This window comes from Plodia interpunctella, chromosome 3 (assembly GCF_027563975.2).
Source record: "Plodia interpunctella isolate USDA-ARS_2022_Savannah chromosome 3, ilPloInte3.2, whole genome shotgun sequence".
NCBI classification, from domain to species: domain Eukaryota; kingdom Metazoa; phylum Arthropoda; class Insecta; order Lepidoptera; family Pyralidae; genus Plodia; species Plodia interpunctella.
In genome coordinates this window covers 6,262,677-6,278,516 of record NC_071296.1, presented here as the reverse complement: position 1 = coordinate 6,278,516, position 15,840 = coordinate 6,262,677, and the positions used below count along the sequence as shown (strand labels likewise).

The 15,840-nt window shown below is 37.9% G+C and overlaps 1 protein-coding gene across 1 annotated transcript; it reads left to right on the top strand.

Annotated features, from left to right (window-relative positions):
- The first annotated feature begins 1,824 nt into the window (after nt 1-1,824).
- Nucleotides 1,825-15,825, top strand: Nup154 (Nucleoporin 154kD). The gene is made up of 26 exons (XM_053767552.2): nt 1,825-2,026; nt 2,145-2,285; nt 2,614-2,770; nt 3,303-3,536; nt 3,828-4,009; nt 4,300-4,571; nt 4,724-4,855; nt 5,263-5,390; nt 5,731-5,916; nt 6,204-6,346; nt 6,597-6,771; nt 6,950-7,317; nt 7,633-7,771; nt 8,034-8,148; nt 8,473-8,629; nt 9,035-9,121; nt 9,355-9,542; nt 10,128-10,269; nt 10,493-10,586; nt 10,986-11,166; nt 11,730-11,859; nt 12,272-12,370; nt 13,643-13,877; nt 14,130-14,250; nt 14,805-14,985; nt 15,314-15,825. Exons 2-26 carry the CDS (start codon nt 2,145-2,147, stop codon nt 15,383-15,385), a joined length of 4,059 nt encoding a protein of 1,352 aa, XP_053623527.1. The 5' UTR covers nt 1,825-2,026; the 3' UTR covers nt 15,386-15,825.
- The last annotated feature ends 15 nt before the right edge of the window (nt 15,826-15,840 follow it).

Sequence of the window (15,840 nt, the reverse complement as noted above, 5' to 3'; positions counted from 1 at the left end):
ATATAGGAAGTTCCAATTGCTTCTCCTCCTGCGCAGATTGTAAAATTCAACTAGGGAAAGGGCTACACTAAATAGAAATGGTTGTTGGTTAATGACATTATCTTTCCATTCCTACTTACCAGGTTCCTTGCAAGAATTGCAAATAACCTGTGTATTACTGGGGAGTTTTCTCGTATGCGATGCCATAGACCATGACAACCTGTTACTATTTCAGTAACCTCAATACAACCAATAAGCTCAGCGGCCTTCGAGTTCCGCGACTGACTGACCCGAGGAATGTAAACCATGAAGACGTGACAGATAGTTATGTGGCACTTAGATAGGACGAAGGTAAGATCGGGCGCCAGATGAGAGCGCGTACCCCAAATTAGGGATCCCGGCACGGATGAGCTTTTCTTCTCGTCAGGAAATTTTCATGTGCAATGGTGAAGTTACGCCACTATAAATTACAGACATTGTCCAGATGCCGCACACTCCAATTATATCTAATCTATGTAATTACGCAGTTGTTATGAGTTCACATTACTCGCCTATTTCTAATTTTCACTTATTTTTATTTGGAATTAGGAGTCAGCCCCGTGGAAAATTAAATTAATGTTTATATGATTCAACTGAGGATTTCAATCGATCTGAAGGCTTTTGGTACGTTGCTGCCACAGACTGGGTGCATTTAATGTTCTCATCTGTCACAGACATAAATCACCAAAAAAGAAAAAATCAGCAGTTAATATCGGCACCATGGAATTAGTAAATAAGTACTGCTGTACGAAGTATTTACTAATTACAATTACATGATGGTCACAGAACTACTTATTGCGAATAATTTCCCGATAATAATTTATTCTATTTATTGCCTACCCAATTATCAAATTATTTATTCAATTTTAGCTCAACCTGCTGAAAATATCTGCTTCCAGTCTTCACCCACCTGATAAGATATTTGCAATATTATGATAGATCCCCTCTTGATACTTTTCAGCCTGAGTTTTTGCATCTACTACTTCTATTTTTTTACAAATAATTTAAAACATTTTGGGAAAATTAATTTACTATTCCTGCCGATGACGTCATAAGAACTATTAGTATGCGATAAGTAGTTGTAGGTATAGGTAATCATGCTAAATAAATAAGTAAATAGATTTTTGTTATAATATTTATAATATTAGATAATATCTTGGACGGTATATCCTTATTCTCGTTTTAAGCCGTCTTTTCGTAACTTTGTAATATAATAAATGTCATGAAATAATAAATTGTTGTTATCTGCACTTCTGTACTAATGAAGTGTTTGTGTTTATATGTAAATCTTCGAAACAACAGAAATACAGTATATACCTTACCGTTCACATAGAATAGAGATCAGAATCGATAGCCCAACAGGGATATATACGTGTTATTTTAAAATATATATGTTTACAGATAACATCGTCTATATTTACATGTTTTACGCTGGTTTATTTTTTACATTTAAGTAAAGTAAAAAATAAGCCGGAGAAAAATAAACAAAACTAAAATGTTATTATTTCTAGTAAGCTAATAAGTTTTTAAATTCGACCGCCCTCACCCTCACCCTTGACGAAACCGGACGTGACGTTTATATGTCTGTCTATGATCCTGATCAATGATCGCCCATACTCTTTGATTACAACAATCAACCATGATTTAAATTGTAATTTAATAATATTACCTGTTTTAAGATGAAATAAATATGTTAACTTGTGTCTGTTTTCAGGTTTTCTATTTTCCCAGTCCGTGCCGTGCGTGCGTGCGTTTCCGTCACGGACATAAAGTCTATGAGTGCGTGACACCTCCCGATCTTGATCCCTGGCAACTGGCAACACTGCGAGAACCGTTGGATTGATGCCTATACAATAGTTTGTTGCTTTTTAGTCTGAAATAATGCTTCCCATTTAGTATTTTGGTAATTGTAAAACTTTGAACACTCGATGAATTTACCAAAAAACAATTGTCTGAATTTTCTTAGTGACTTTTAGGCTACCAATTCAAGAAGAAATACTTTTAGAAGGTATATTGATAAGACTTAATTTGACGTTTCATTTTCACAGTATAACCTCAAAAGTTGCCAAAACATTGTATGTTAATAAATATTCGAACGATTTAAGGCCTTTCTTTTTTATTTTTAGATGCCGAGTGTGATAAATAAAAGTGTAGATGGCTCTCGTCCAATAGACGCTACTAAAATGCAGCTTGAAAATCTAGAATTAGCTGGATGCACCTTAGACCGGTACATAAACGCGGATAATTCGCGCCCTTCGTTTTTGGAGGTATACACTACTTTGTTATTTAGAAAGTAGCTTTTAATAGCCCAGATAACGAATTTCATAAAGATTTTGTAAAATCCATCCTTAACTCAGAATGGTTTGGGTTGCACCTTGATGTTATAGTAAATCAGACAGAGTTGAAATGTTTATTCAATATCTGTACATTTTGTTCGAACATGCTGACCTCTGTAATTACTGGTCCGATTTGTACAAATGTCTCTGAGTTTGATAAATACATTCATGAATATTTTCAGGATTTCTAATCCTGAAGTACCTCCAGGTAGTAGCTATTAATTTTTATTTGCATTTAACCAGATTACCTTTTTTTTAGATAACAGGCATAGCGGCACAGAGAAGCCCAACATGCAGTGGTCTAAATGCAGGCGATTACAGAAATCTGGCTTCTCTCCTCAATCATCCCAACTTATCACAATTAAAGATATTGAACAAAGTGCCATTGCCACCTGAAATTATGGAGCATTTTGCTCGTATCCTTTTTATTAAGCATACTTTGATGACAGTCAGTAGCTTATATATGTTTTCATGTCTTTTATTAAGTATTTAATATAAGTACCTGCAGGACAGGTAACATACAAATACTACTTATTTGTACCTGCTGGATGTAAAAAAAATCCATTTGTACTGAATTTGAATTAATTTTAGGATGCTCAACATAATTTAGGATGCTCAACATAGGGGTCTTATTCAGCAAAAATTTCCATGTTTTCGTCAGGTTTTAAATATGTATGTAATTATGTCTAAGTAGAAACTCATACTTTATCACACTGTCCACAAATTATTATGTTAACAGACTGAAGAACAGCTGGATGATGGCTTTGTCAATTGGCACCAGAATCAGAAAATATGCCAAAATGTCAATATTTTTGTTTAATATTATAAAAGAAATGAAAGGTTTATTTTATATTTATTTTTAAACAATTGTAGCTAAAAACCACAAAATTTTAGAACAATTGCAATGTTGTCACAAATACTGATAATTTCTTTAACATGTCATATCAGATATGCAGTGTCATTGTTTAATGGGAGTTTTTCCAGAAATAAGCAGAATTTGGCTGGCTATTGACAGTAATATTTATGTTTGGGCTTTTGAACATGGCAGCGATGTGGCATATTTTGACGGACTAGGCGAGACCATTGTCAGTGTTGGCCTAGTCAAACCCAAGCCTGGTGTCTTCCAAAGTTTTGTTAAATATTTATTAGTATTAACTACTACAGTTGAAATTGTTGTTTTAGGTAAACAACACTCTTATGGTATCTTATTTCTAATTAAATAGTTTAATTTTCTGCACTAAATTGTATGGATTGTCAGATTATATATTTGCAAATGTGTCACATTTATATTAACTATATAATCTGACAATCCAATATCATGCAACACATTAAAAATTTCATTTCAAACATCCGTAATTCTTATGCATTGCTTGTGTACCTGAACTTAAGTGTTAGCTTTCTTTCAGGCACTTACATGCTTGTTTTCCTACTAGGTTATAAAAAAAAGATTAATTAGTTTTTTATATTTTACAGGTGTAACATTTTCTGCCAGTAAAAATGAAGGAAATAGTGACTTTCAGGAGATCCATTTAGTGCCAGAGCCAGTATTTGTTTTGCCAACTGATGGTGTTTCAATGATGTCAGTTAAATCAACAGCCAAAGGCAGAATTTTCATGGGTGGGAAAGATGGATGCCTTTACGAAATCACTTATCAGGTAATATTTATATTTTTATTTACCCATGTTTCCATACTAAGGTTATAAAGATGAAAGATTTGTATCTTCATTTGTTTTTTTAAATTTTTATTTGTAAATATAAACTCGAAAATAACTGGACCTATTTTGGTTCAGTTTAGCATAGAGATTAATATGCCTCTGTCAGGAGGGGTTCTTTGTAATATTATTTCTTATTTAGATTCCTTGATCATTAACCCATATTATTATAAAGGTATACTGATTCTAATTTCCAAGATTAAGGTTTTCATGATAATTTATTTTTCTTTCAGGCTCAGTTAGGATGGTTTGGTAAACATTGTAAAAAAGTTAACCATTCCACTAGTGCTTTATCTTTCCTAGTGCCTTCATTTTTGAATGCTGCTTTATATGACGAGGACCCAATAGTTAGGATTGAAGTAGATAATTCTCGGCACATTTTGTATACACTAAGCGAGAAAGGTTGCATAGAAGTGTTTGATTTAGGAAGCGATGGTGAAGGTTTTAGCAGAGTTGTAAGACTGAGTCAAGGGAAAATAGTGTCTTCAGCAATGGATATTGTCAAGTAAGTTATTGACATAATCAGACCATTGTAACTATATTATATCGTAACTATAAATTTGTCTTTAATTGATTCATATTCATATGTTGTGGTCATACCATAAAAATATAGTTATTTCATTAAATTGGCAATTTTGCTATCTTTATTGCTTTCAGAACGTTAGAGGCTAATAACTTTAAACCAGTGGTAGCAATTTCAGCAGTGGATGAGTCAGAATCTGAACAATTAAATCTGGTGGCTGTTACACAGACAGGAGCCAGACTGTACTTTAGTACTGGGAGTGGGGAGTAAGTTACATTTCATTAAATTTAAATAATGAAAGCTGCATCCCGAAATTTTGCGCCCATGGAAATAAATAAAGGCCTTTTCTACCCTAGATTTCAATGATTTCCATTAAATTCACCATTAACTGGTATAAATAAATATTACATAATTGTAATAGCAAACAATGGAGTTATGTTTATAGATTAGCGGCGGAACCATAGTGGAGCCGCGTACCCAACTTGTATGCCTTCCAACCCGCGTCCTCTTCCTATTCTTTATCTATTCGTGGTTATATGCTATCTACATTTAATTGAAAATAATTTTTTTGTTGAAAAAGCCATCAACCATATAAGTTATCATCAAATTATATATGAAAAAGTGTGAGATGGTCATGTTCAATATGGAAAAATATAATTACATGTCGTTTTAGCGCGAGTCAAGGTGGGTCACAAAGACCTCAGTACCTCACACTCCTCCATGTGAGGTTACCGCCGGGATTCACTCCCAATGCCTCAGTACTTAAACCCAAACAAGTGCACAGTGCTGTATACGACAATGGTGAGTTTATTAGTATTTTATTTAATCATATGTGAAAATCGATGAAATTGAGAATATTGATGGATGGATTGCATTGTCAATTATATATAATTTTGTTTGAAGGTCATTTTCATTAGTTCACATTAAACCATATCACAACATTAATATCACAATGTAGCAAATGTTTATTTAATAAAAAATGTAAAGCCTTGACTTTAATACGGCCTTATTTTGCTACTCTGGTAGTATTTCTACTGTATATATAATATTAATAGGAGATAGTGACCTTAATTTATCTAAGTTTGTTTTGTGAGGCAAACACGAACATATAGTTCCATATAGTATTCTCCGTTTCGTGTAGGAACCCTGGTGATGGTGTGTTCTGCGGGCGGGGGCGGGGAGGCGGAGACGCTGTGGTGCCTGTCGCGCGTGGTACCGGGCGGCAGCGCCTTCAGTGAGGCGCACACTGTGCTGGCGCTCGACGGCCCAGCCTGGGCGCTCACACAGCTGCCGCCGCACCACGCCGCGCCGCTGCTGGCTAAGAGAGGTATGTATGTCTTGTTCGCACAACGATCTGCGTCTGCTTTCATATGAAACAGGATTTTTTAATGTTTTTTTTATACAATGCTTTTTAATTAATGTTGAAATGTATGAAAGAGATGAAATAAATTCTCGCTCGATTCCAGATTTTTTTTCATTTCATGATTATTTTCAAACCCCATAAGATTAGATAGTTGACATCAAAAATAATAAACAACTCGTTTTTATATCAACTACTACGGTAACATATATGGAATGCCTAATACCTATAATTGAAATGTGTAAATATAATAGAGGCGTGGCGTTCGTCGCGGTGGGCGGTGGTGACGGGCGCGGGCGCGGCGGTGCTGGCGGCGGGCGCGGCGCCCGAACTGCTGCGCCAGCTGCTGCGCGACTGCCGCGGGCCCGACGCCGCGCCCGTCAAGGACTTCTTCCAGGTCAGTGACAAGTTAAACACAGGTCTTTATATTTAATTTTTACGACGCCATTGCGAGGACTAGACAGGGGATCAGTCCTCTCTTGGTTACATTATCAAGCGTGGAGACAAGACAAAAAATACATTGATATTACATTATATTTCATAATTCTTTAATCTCAAGATTGAGATTTCATAATTCTTTAATCTCACATGACGCAAGCATTATAAATCTTAAGATGTAATTTAAAATCCATATTACAATTTCACAGTTACACGATGTGGAGGAAGCATGCGCGTGCGCGTTGTACCTGGCATGTGAAGACACGTCCACGGGCGACCTTTCTATCAACGAGTGGGCGGCTCGGGCTTTCACCTTATATGGCAGTCAACTGACCCCCACCACTATATATCATCAGCAGAATTCTCAAATGCCATCTAATATAGGTGAGAAGAAATACATATCTATGTTCATACTGTATAAATATGTATTTAGTCGGTGACGTGGGATAACAAATGGTAAACTTTTATTACCTAATGTAAAAAGATATTACGTAATTAGTTGATGGATTAATCGTATTTGCATACGTAAAATTATATAATTATAATTCTTTTCACATTTTAGCCTCTCTGAAGTTCTCTCCTCGTCAAATGTCCACGCCAATGACAATGCGAGGTCCACAGGGCCAACTACAACAGGGGAAACTGAATCACTCGTACCAACAGGGGCAAATGAACCAATCTTTCCCGGGATCACCCAACCAGTCAGTAGTGCCACAATCGCCATTCCAACAAAACATGATGAGTCTCGCCCCCTTCAACCAGTCTTCATTTGTTGCGAACATGTCACAACAACGTGATCCCAACTACCCTGTCCAAGTGGAGTATAGTGCAAAGCATAATGGACTTTATATCTATGTCGGAAGAATTCTCGCCCCTATTTGGAATCTAAAATGCGTCTCTAAATCTTTGACACCGGACCACAAAGAATTTGTAAGTAACAATTTTTAATTTACCATTAGGATCATGTGTTTAAATAAATTGATGACAGTGAATAACACCCTGCGGTGTTAATGATTCACAGAGATTTCTAAATTTTATTTCTTATATTATTACCCGCGGTAGCCTATGTTCTCTATGTATATCTATTACAGATTTCATCACGATCGACCATGTTTTAATTTTTGTAAACCGTGCATTGCATTTATAACATTAGTATGGATATTTGTCTCAAAAATTCTTCGGCAGCGGACCCCCAAGTTGTCAATAGAACTAAATGAAAATAATTTCCAATGGTAATGTCGACAGCTGAGCAGCACCGTGGACGGCGCGGACGTGTCGCACTCGTGCGCGCGGCTGCAGCGTGTGGCCAGCTACATGCAGCGCGCGCTGGCGCCGTCGCACGAGCACGAGCACGCCTCGCTGCACGCGCTCAACACCTTCATCGGTGAGTTGAGCTCATTCCACGCTTCTACTGTCGTGCCGACTGCACCGCTTACACACGGCAAGATGTGGTTATTTGAAAGTGAGCTTTTCCTCTGTTGACATATTTTACATTGATAACAATTAGCGGTGCTCGCTGTCAGCTCTCGTCTTGTTAATGTAGTACGTCGACTAAAGCTCACTTTCATTTAACGTCATCGAATTTAACGAATTTGCATTGAAATCTTCGAAATATCGAGTTAAATATAGAGTTTTGTATTCCACAGCAATGTCAATAGAAATGCTCAGTCTTTGGAAGGTCTTGTGTGAGCATCAGTTCCACGTCATCGCCGCAAGTCTGCCGCCGGAACAACAAAGTGCACTGCAAGCCGCAAGCTTTAGGTAAATCCTGATTCATATAATATACAAGAGGATTATTCTCTTTACTATAAGGCCACATGAGCCAGTTTCTACCAACAGCACTTTTTAAAATGTGACAATGAATGTGGCATTGTAAATGTAGTGTTTCAACACAAAAAGTGCTGGCTTAATTTTGTCAAGGAGGATATGCGTGCCAATAGTTAGACTTATAAGGATGCTTGAAGATCGCGCGTAGTAACTGAGAAGAAACCGGAAAATGCTCTGATAAGAGAGAGCGTCTGAGAGACATAGTCTAATTTCTAAGTGCGATTAGATATAATGGAAACATTTTGAATGTTGAAACAGGGAACTGCTGGTAGGCGGGCAGGAGGTGGCGTGTCTCCTGCTGGGGTCGCTGGTGGCGGGCTATCTGCGGGACAACGCGTCTGTGGATGGCATCTCTCAGAAACTGCGACAACTGTGCCCGTCTCTGTACAGGCAAGAGGACGCCATTTGCTCTAAAGTAAGCATTTAAAAAAAACAGTTTTATTATGTCCCACTCCAACAAACTGTTGCTGGGTAAAAGCCTCCCCACTCTCTTTCCATGTATCCCTGTCTCTGGTCTTAAGTAAGCATTATTGTTGTATTAATTAATGTTTGTGGATTTAAATGGTTATGATATGTTATACATGTCAAACACGGTTTTTAACTAATTTTGAGAGTAATAATGAGATGATAAAAAGCCTTTTTACTGTTCTCAGAGGACCAATTTAACTTAGTATTGACTAATTTATTCTACACCACCACTTCCAGTATGAAAACAGGGATTCAAGTGACTCCTTGTTTAACTTTTCCACTTATTTTTTATCAATAGCGACTTATTTACTTAAATCTGAACCAGCAAATCAATATGAACTGTAATTTACAGGCAAATGAATTATTGATGTTTGCAAAACAACAGAAGAATCCTTCTGAACGAGAAGAAATGCTGCAACAAGCATTGAAACTTTGTAAGGTAATTGTTTTTGTATTTTTTATCAACATTTACTACAGACAATTTAATTTTACAGTCAATTTCATTGGGTCAACTATAAACTAATTTAGTTTCATCCTAAGGTGGTTCTCAGAGGGTATCGACCGACCGATGCACATACGCTCCTCTTTATTCACAAGCTTTATCTGTGCAACCAATCATTTTGAAATTTTGGAAAGAATCAAAATTTTCAGACAAATTCCACTGTATTGTAGGACGTGGCGCCGAATGTGAACCTGCCGCTAGTGTGCGCGAAGCTGGTGTCGTCCGGTTTCTACTCCGGCGTGGTGGAGCTGTGCGTGGCGTGCGCCCGCAAGCTGGACCCGCAGAACAAGGCGCTGCACTACTACCGCAGCCTGCAGCCCTCGCAGGACCGCGAGGGCCAGTTGCTGTATTACAGGAGGTGAGGATGCTAGCTGGACCCGCATCACAAGGCGCTACGTTAGTACCACCACAGTTTTCTCACCTCATGATGCATGCAACCTGCATGCTCAGCTAGAGCACAGCATCTTAAGGTGTAGCTATTTTACCGGCTGAATTGGAAGTAAGCAAGGACTTCATCACTGCGCTGCGCAAAAGCCGTCGACGATGTCTCTATACAGGGTAACTGGTATCAAACGCAAAACCTTCTATAAACTACTTACTTGGTAGGTACATCAAAACAAGCAACTTTTATTCTACAACTTTTCGTGATTCGTAGTTTATTTTTTTTCATATAAAAAAAAATTCAATCTGATTTGTGATTCTACACATCTTCCTATGTAATAGCTAAGCAACACGAGACAGTACAGTAGCGTCATGTAGCGGAATCGAACATAGAGTTAACGTTTAGACAAAAGTCGTAGAACAAAAGGTGAGCTACATATATCGTACCTCATGCGCCTTTGGAAAGTTATGCGTCAGATACCAGTAACCCTGTCTGTATGTATAAAAATGTTTGATTATCACATTTAGGCTAGTTCGTTTATAATTCTCGTGTATTCCACAGGATGGAGATCTACCGCGAGGTGGGTCAGGCGCTGGAGCGGCTGTACGAGCGCAGCGCAGAGTCGCCCGCGGAGCCCGCGCCGCTGCGCTCGCCGCGCGTCGCTGCCGACTCGCTGCTGACCCCCGCTGACGCCAACTATCAGGTACAACCACTATATGCGTCACTTCTATTAGATAAAGCTCTACAAACTAAGGCATTAATAGAGATACTAAGCTTAAGCGTATACTTTATCTTTTATATAAATAAGAGGGGAATAGTGTAGCCTGTGTAAAAATGATGGTCATTTCCATAATTTTCGTTTCGTCGAAAAAATATTGTGTTGAAATATTTCTGTTTTGTTCCGACATTTTTTTTTTCTATTTTAGGGAAGAAAATTGGTGTGGCAATGCCTATCAACCGATGACGAATTGCTTCATGTTGCTGTCTATGAATGGCTCGTATCGAAAAATCTGGGGTCGGGTAAGAATATTTCAATAATTGATGAATCTATCAACACCAAAATATCATGTACCTAATCACAAACCAATAAAAATTTTAAAAATTATATTCAATAAAAATCTGTTCAGCGTTCGTGATTAAAAAAACGTGATTTAAAATTGATGCACATTTTAATTAATTTATAATCTACACTGATCTACACGACTTTTATCCGTTCAAACACTCCTTTGAATGTACCATCTACAATTATAAAAAATATATTTAAAAAATGTTTATGTGTAACTTAAATGTTAACAATACAGGTGTTGAAACCTTATTTAAAGCAAAAGTATGCTTGTGCTTCGCTCTTACACAGTAATTAGTTTTTACCTCACAATAAAGTAGTTTATGGAACACATTTGACTGTCTGATGTCCCTCAGAGCTCGTATCTCTGGGCGGAGCGCCGCCGACGTCGCTGCGCACGTACCTCAGAGCGGCGGCGCGCGCGGCGCCCGCGCACGACGCGCTGCGGCTGCTGGACCTGCTGTGGAAGGTGCTGGAGAAGGCCGGCGACCACTGCGCCGCCGCCGCCGTGCTCGAGGGGCTCGCCACCAGCCCCGGGTGAGGATCACATACTCGAACACCGTCTGAATAGCTATTCCGACTCGACAAGTGTGATTTTTTTTTCTTCACTGCCAGAGCGCGAACCCATTGCTCAGTCGTGCTCCATAGTTTTATCCTCTGTCGACGGAGAATTTTTTTATGGAGATTAGACGCCAATGTCGAAACCTATGGACAGCAACAGTACAATGGAGCGGCATGTCTCACAATTTTTGGTATGACGATGCCATTATTGGCATCGTAGGACCAAGCGTCATAATATGTCTATGAGTACACAGACATAAAATATTGATTTCTTTCTTCTGTATCACACTTATTTGACAAAATTATGAGATAAGGTCTGTCACATTTAAGTGTACATTTACTACAGGTTGGCAATCTCATCTAACTCAGGATGTCGCTGCTGTTAAACAAATTTGACATTCAAAATTTAAGGAATAAAATAACTTTCGAAAGTCACATGCTTTTTTGTCTTATTAATGCTATGCAATGATTTGGCGTTGACATTCCATAAATACAAACGGAAGTAATCGTCATTAACGTTATTATTCTATATGGTCCAGTTCCGGCGCGACGCTGTCACAGCGGATGTCGTGGTTGTCGGCGGGTGTGGTGTGTCTGCGGGGCGCGGGGTCGGGCGGCGGGGAGCTGCTGCGGCGGCTCGAGGAGGCTGCAGAAGTGGCCAGAGTTCAGGTACAATCTCATACTATAACTACTCATATTATGACATTGGGATTACCACCTCTAGTTGTTTTTTCAAACGAACGCATCCGCTATGATTCTTGAACTGCATTTCGAAGTCGACAAATAGTTATTATAACATCATCATAATGCCAAATATTCTAATACATAGGTTCTAATATTTTTTTGTATGACTAAGGATTTTTAAGGACCTTTACGTCGTAACCCTTGTGTAGTTATATTTACTCATGAAATTAAACCTACTGAATGGATAATGTTTACCCTACCTATTATACAAGATGAACGGGTATAATGTAACATTACATTAGACTTTGTCCTCCCCGCTAGAAATGTTTATATTTGTAGTTTCTGAATAAATGGTTCGACTTTGTCCTTTCTCAATGCTAACACTGTGTGTGTCCAGGCGTCCGTGCGCGCCGCCGCCAACGCGCTGCCGCGAGCGCTGCAGCCGCCGCACCACCTCATGCAGCGCCTCGACGACGAACTGCTAGAGATACACCAGGTACTACGCCCATGTTAATAAATAAATCATTTTATTTCAAATTATAATAAAGTAAATGGATGTTTTTTTCTATTTTTGTGGACTAAAAGTCGATGACCTGTCTGATGTTAATTGGAAAAAAAATATCTTTTTTTTTTTAATTTATTTTGGCACAAACAGTCACTATAAGAAACATTTTACAATAAATATAACATGTAGATATAGACAAAACAATGCCGAAAACTTAACAGAAGATCATAATAAGTATAGTATGTTGACAATATAATTACTATTTAGTAGTATATAAAACAAGAACAGATATTATATAAGAAGTAACAGATTCACGCTATTACAATACATTACATAAATAGTTTAATACATAAAATACATACAAACATGTTTATTTATTTATTTTTCATCATTTTTATTAATTTTACGACGCTGATGACAGTGCTTTAAATAAATTACTTTTTATAGTCTGCAGCGATTGTGAGAACATGTCGATATCTGGATAGTCCTTATTAAAAAGGTTTAATAAACTGCGGTAGAAAAAAATCATTTGGGTATAGTTCTTGAGGAAGCGAGGTGGAATAAATATGTTAAGATGACGAGAGGTAGGAACCGGTAGTCGAGCCTTACTAATGAAATTAATCCTGGGTAAGAGAGTAGGAGGTATCTATGAAATAGTTAAGGATTTTAAATAAAAATGTTATATCGAATTGAGTTCGGCGGTTTTTTTAGAGATAGTAGTCTATGATAAACAATGGTGCCATTATAAGTAGGAAGTATTTGACAAGCTTTTTCTAAAGTTGAGATTTTTTTAAAATTTCTTCTGAACTCTCTCAATAGCATCTATGTCCATCTGGAAATTGGGATTCCAGACACTACTACAAAAGTCCAAGATCGATCTTACAAAACCGAAATAAAGGATAACAATTCAGCATCTTGTAGGTAGACCTTTGCAGCCAAATAATTATCATGCCTGACTTCTACACTAGAGATGCCGGTCAAGTTGAGATGGAAATTTATCTTTGTCAGATTGACATTGGGTTTTAGATATTTATCTCTATCATTATCACATTAACCACAATAACTCCGCACTGCTTTCAATCGGTATGCCTTTCCCAAAATCTCTGGGTGAGGCCATGTTCACCATTGGACCTTGTTCATCTATGTATTTGAGGCTAACTCAATCTGTGTGATTTGTTTATTAAAAACTTTATTGAACAATTTAAAAAGCTAAAAATAGGTGGATTTAATGAAATAATAAGTCCATATATATTTATTTATTAGCTGTACGAAGAATACGCGGACCGCTACAACCTGTGGGAGTGTAAGCTGGCGATCGTGCAGTGTTCGGGGCACAACGACGTGCTGTTGGTGGAGACGATTTGGAGCAATATCCTGGCGGAGGCGGAGGCGGCGGCGCGCGCGGTGGCGGCGGCCGACGAGCGGCTGGCCAGCGTGCTAAGCAAGCTCACCACACTCGGCCGCGAATACGCCAACACGGGCCACTGCTTCCCGCTCTGTGAGTCCACTGATTCATTCACTCTAAACTCTGATTTACGTACATAGCCAAACTAATAAGACACGGTGTCATTTAAATTTTTAATGTTTTCTGTTCAATCTAGGCTATACACATAGGGTATAAAATACCCCATTTGCAAGGGCCTTAGTATTTTTAGGTTTATTGAGAGGATTTTCGCCATTTGGCTCGCTCGTAATATGGTTTAATTTTTTAGTTATTATATAAAATATAGAAGTTAACTTTTTGTTTCAGATTTTATTGTGCGTCAGTTGGAAATAATGAGTTGCAAATTACAAGCTGACCAAAGTATGGTTTTCAAAACAATCTTGAACATTGGAGTGTCCTTGGAACAAGTTTTAGATATTTATATCAAGTGAGTATATTGGACGAATAGTGTTTCTATAGGCTATCGATAGATGAGTGTGTGATTTTGCCAAATTGAATTACTAATTCATAAAACTCCTCTTCCCTGCAGCTCTGATGTCATTTCTCCATTTTAGTCGTCGTAAAAATATTACAAAGCCTACCAATCCAATAAAATGTGTTTCTTTCTTAAATTTTTAATTTATTTAGCTGTAAATAGTAGTAAAAATACTAATAAGTATATTTAGTTGTGCGTATAAGTATATTTAATGTGCAAGTGCACATTACGGTGTTTAACTAGGAAAAATATTGGGATCAACACCCAAAGTTATTCGGTTATTCAGTTACATGTACCCGTAACGACCCCCGTGGCGTAGTGGTCACCACGGTTGTTGCTATTTGGAGGTTCGGGGTTCGATTCCCAAACGCGGGCAAATATTTGTGTCTGTGAGCTTAAATTTCTTTCGCTTCTGGCTATGCCTGTTTATTTGTTTGTGTCTATCAAACCCGCGATACAAACTTGGGCCGTTGAGTGTTGTCAATTTATTTATTTCTTAATTCGAGACTGGTGAGCATGAACGAGCGCGTGTGGCTGGGCTGCGGCGACGAGAGCCACCTGTGCGCGGTGGCGGCGCAGCTGCTGAGCGCCGCGCGCGCGCCGCTGTGCGCGCTGCCGCCCGCGCCGCGCCGCCGCGCGCTCGCACGCTGCAAGGAGCTGCACGACGCTGCGCTCTCCGCCACGCAGGTAACTCATTGAGTGTGTGGCCTTGCTTCTGAGTGCCATGTGTATGCGACTACTTACCACTAGATATCGGTAGGTAGTCCAAGTCATTCATGCCTTTTGACGACATTAATAAAATCTGACACTAGTTACAAATCTCTATCGGTGTCGGATCTAACCCAATAGACGCTTTACAATTACATCAATTACAATAATATGGTTTGAAATGAAAAATTAAAATAAATCCTCCCTCCCTGTTCAAATAAAATATCATTTAAAAGAACTATGACTGATTTAAGATTTTACAAGTTTTCTATAGTCATGTATTTTTATCCAACGATGTTTATTACAGGCCCGCCCGAACACACAGCATCTCATCGACAAACTGACAGTGGCGCAGGCGCATTTAGATCGTATGGATTAATTTAATTGTAGTCAATTTTAGTACTTAGTATGTTATCGTATAATCAAAATATCCAACGCTGGTTATTTGTTTTCCGACATCATCATCCACATATAATGTGACACTCAATTAGATATTATTTTTGTTTTCAATTGGGTTGCTGTAAAAACAAAATGACTTCCAGATAAAAATGGCCATCTTATAATTGCTGATAAAAATGTAATTCAATATTTTTTACATTCATATAAATTATTACATGTATTTCTTATTAACAATGGCAGTGACTCATTCCTTAATTACAATATTTTAGTTTCAATAATTAAGCTCAGTTATGATATCTCACTAAGTTTTCATAATAATTTATAAACTTTAATCATGTGCATGTATAGAAATAAAATGTTTAAGAAAAAGACATTCTCTAAATGATTTCTATTTTTTGTAAATAAACGATGATGATTGAAGTACAATGTTTGTGA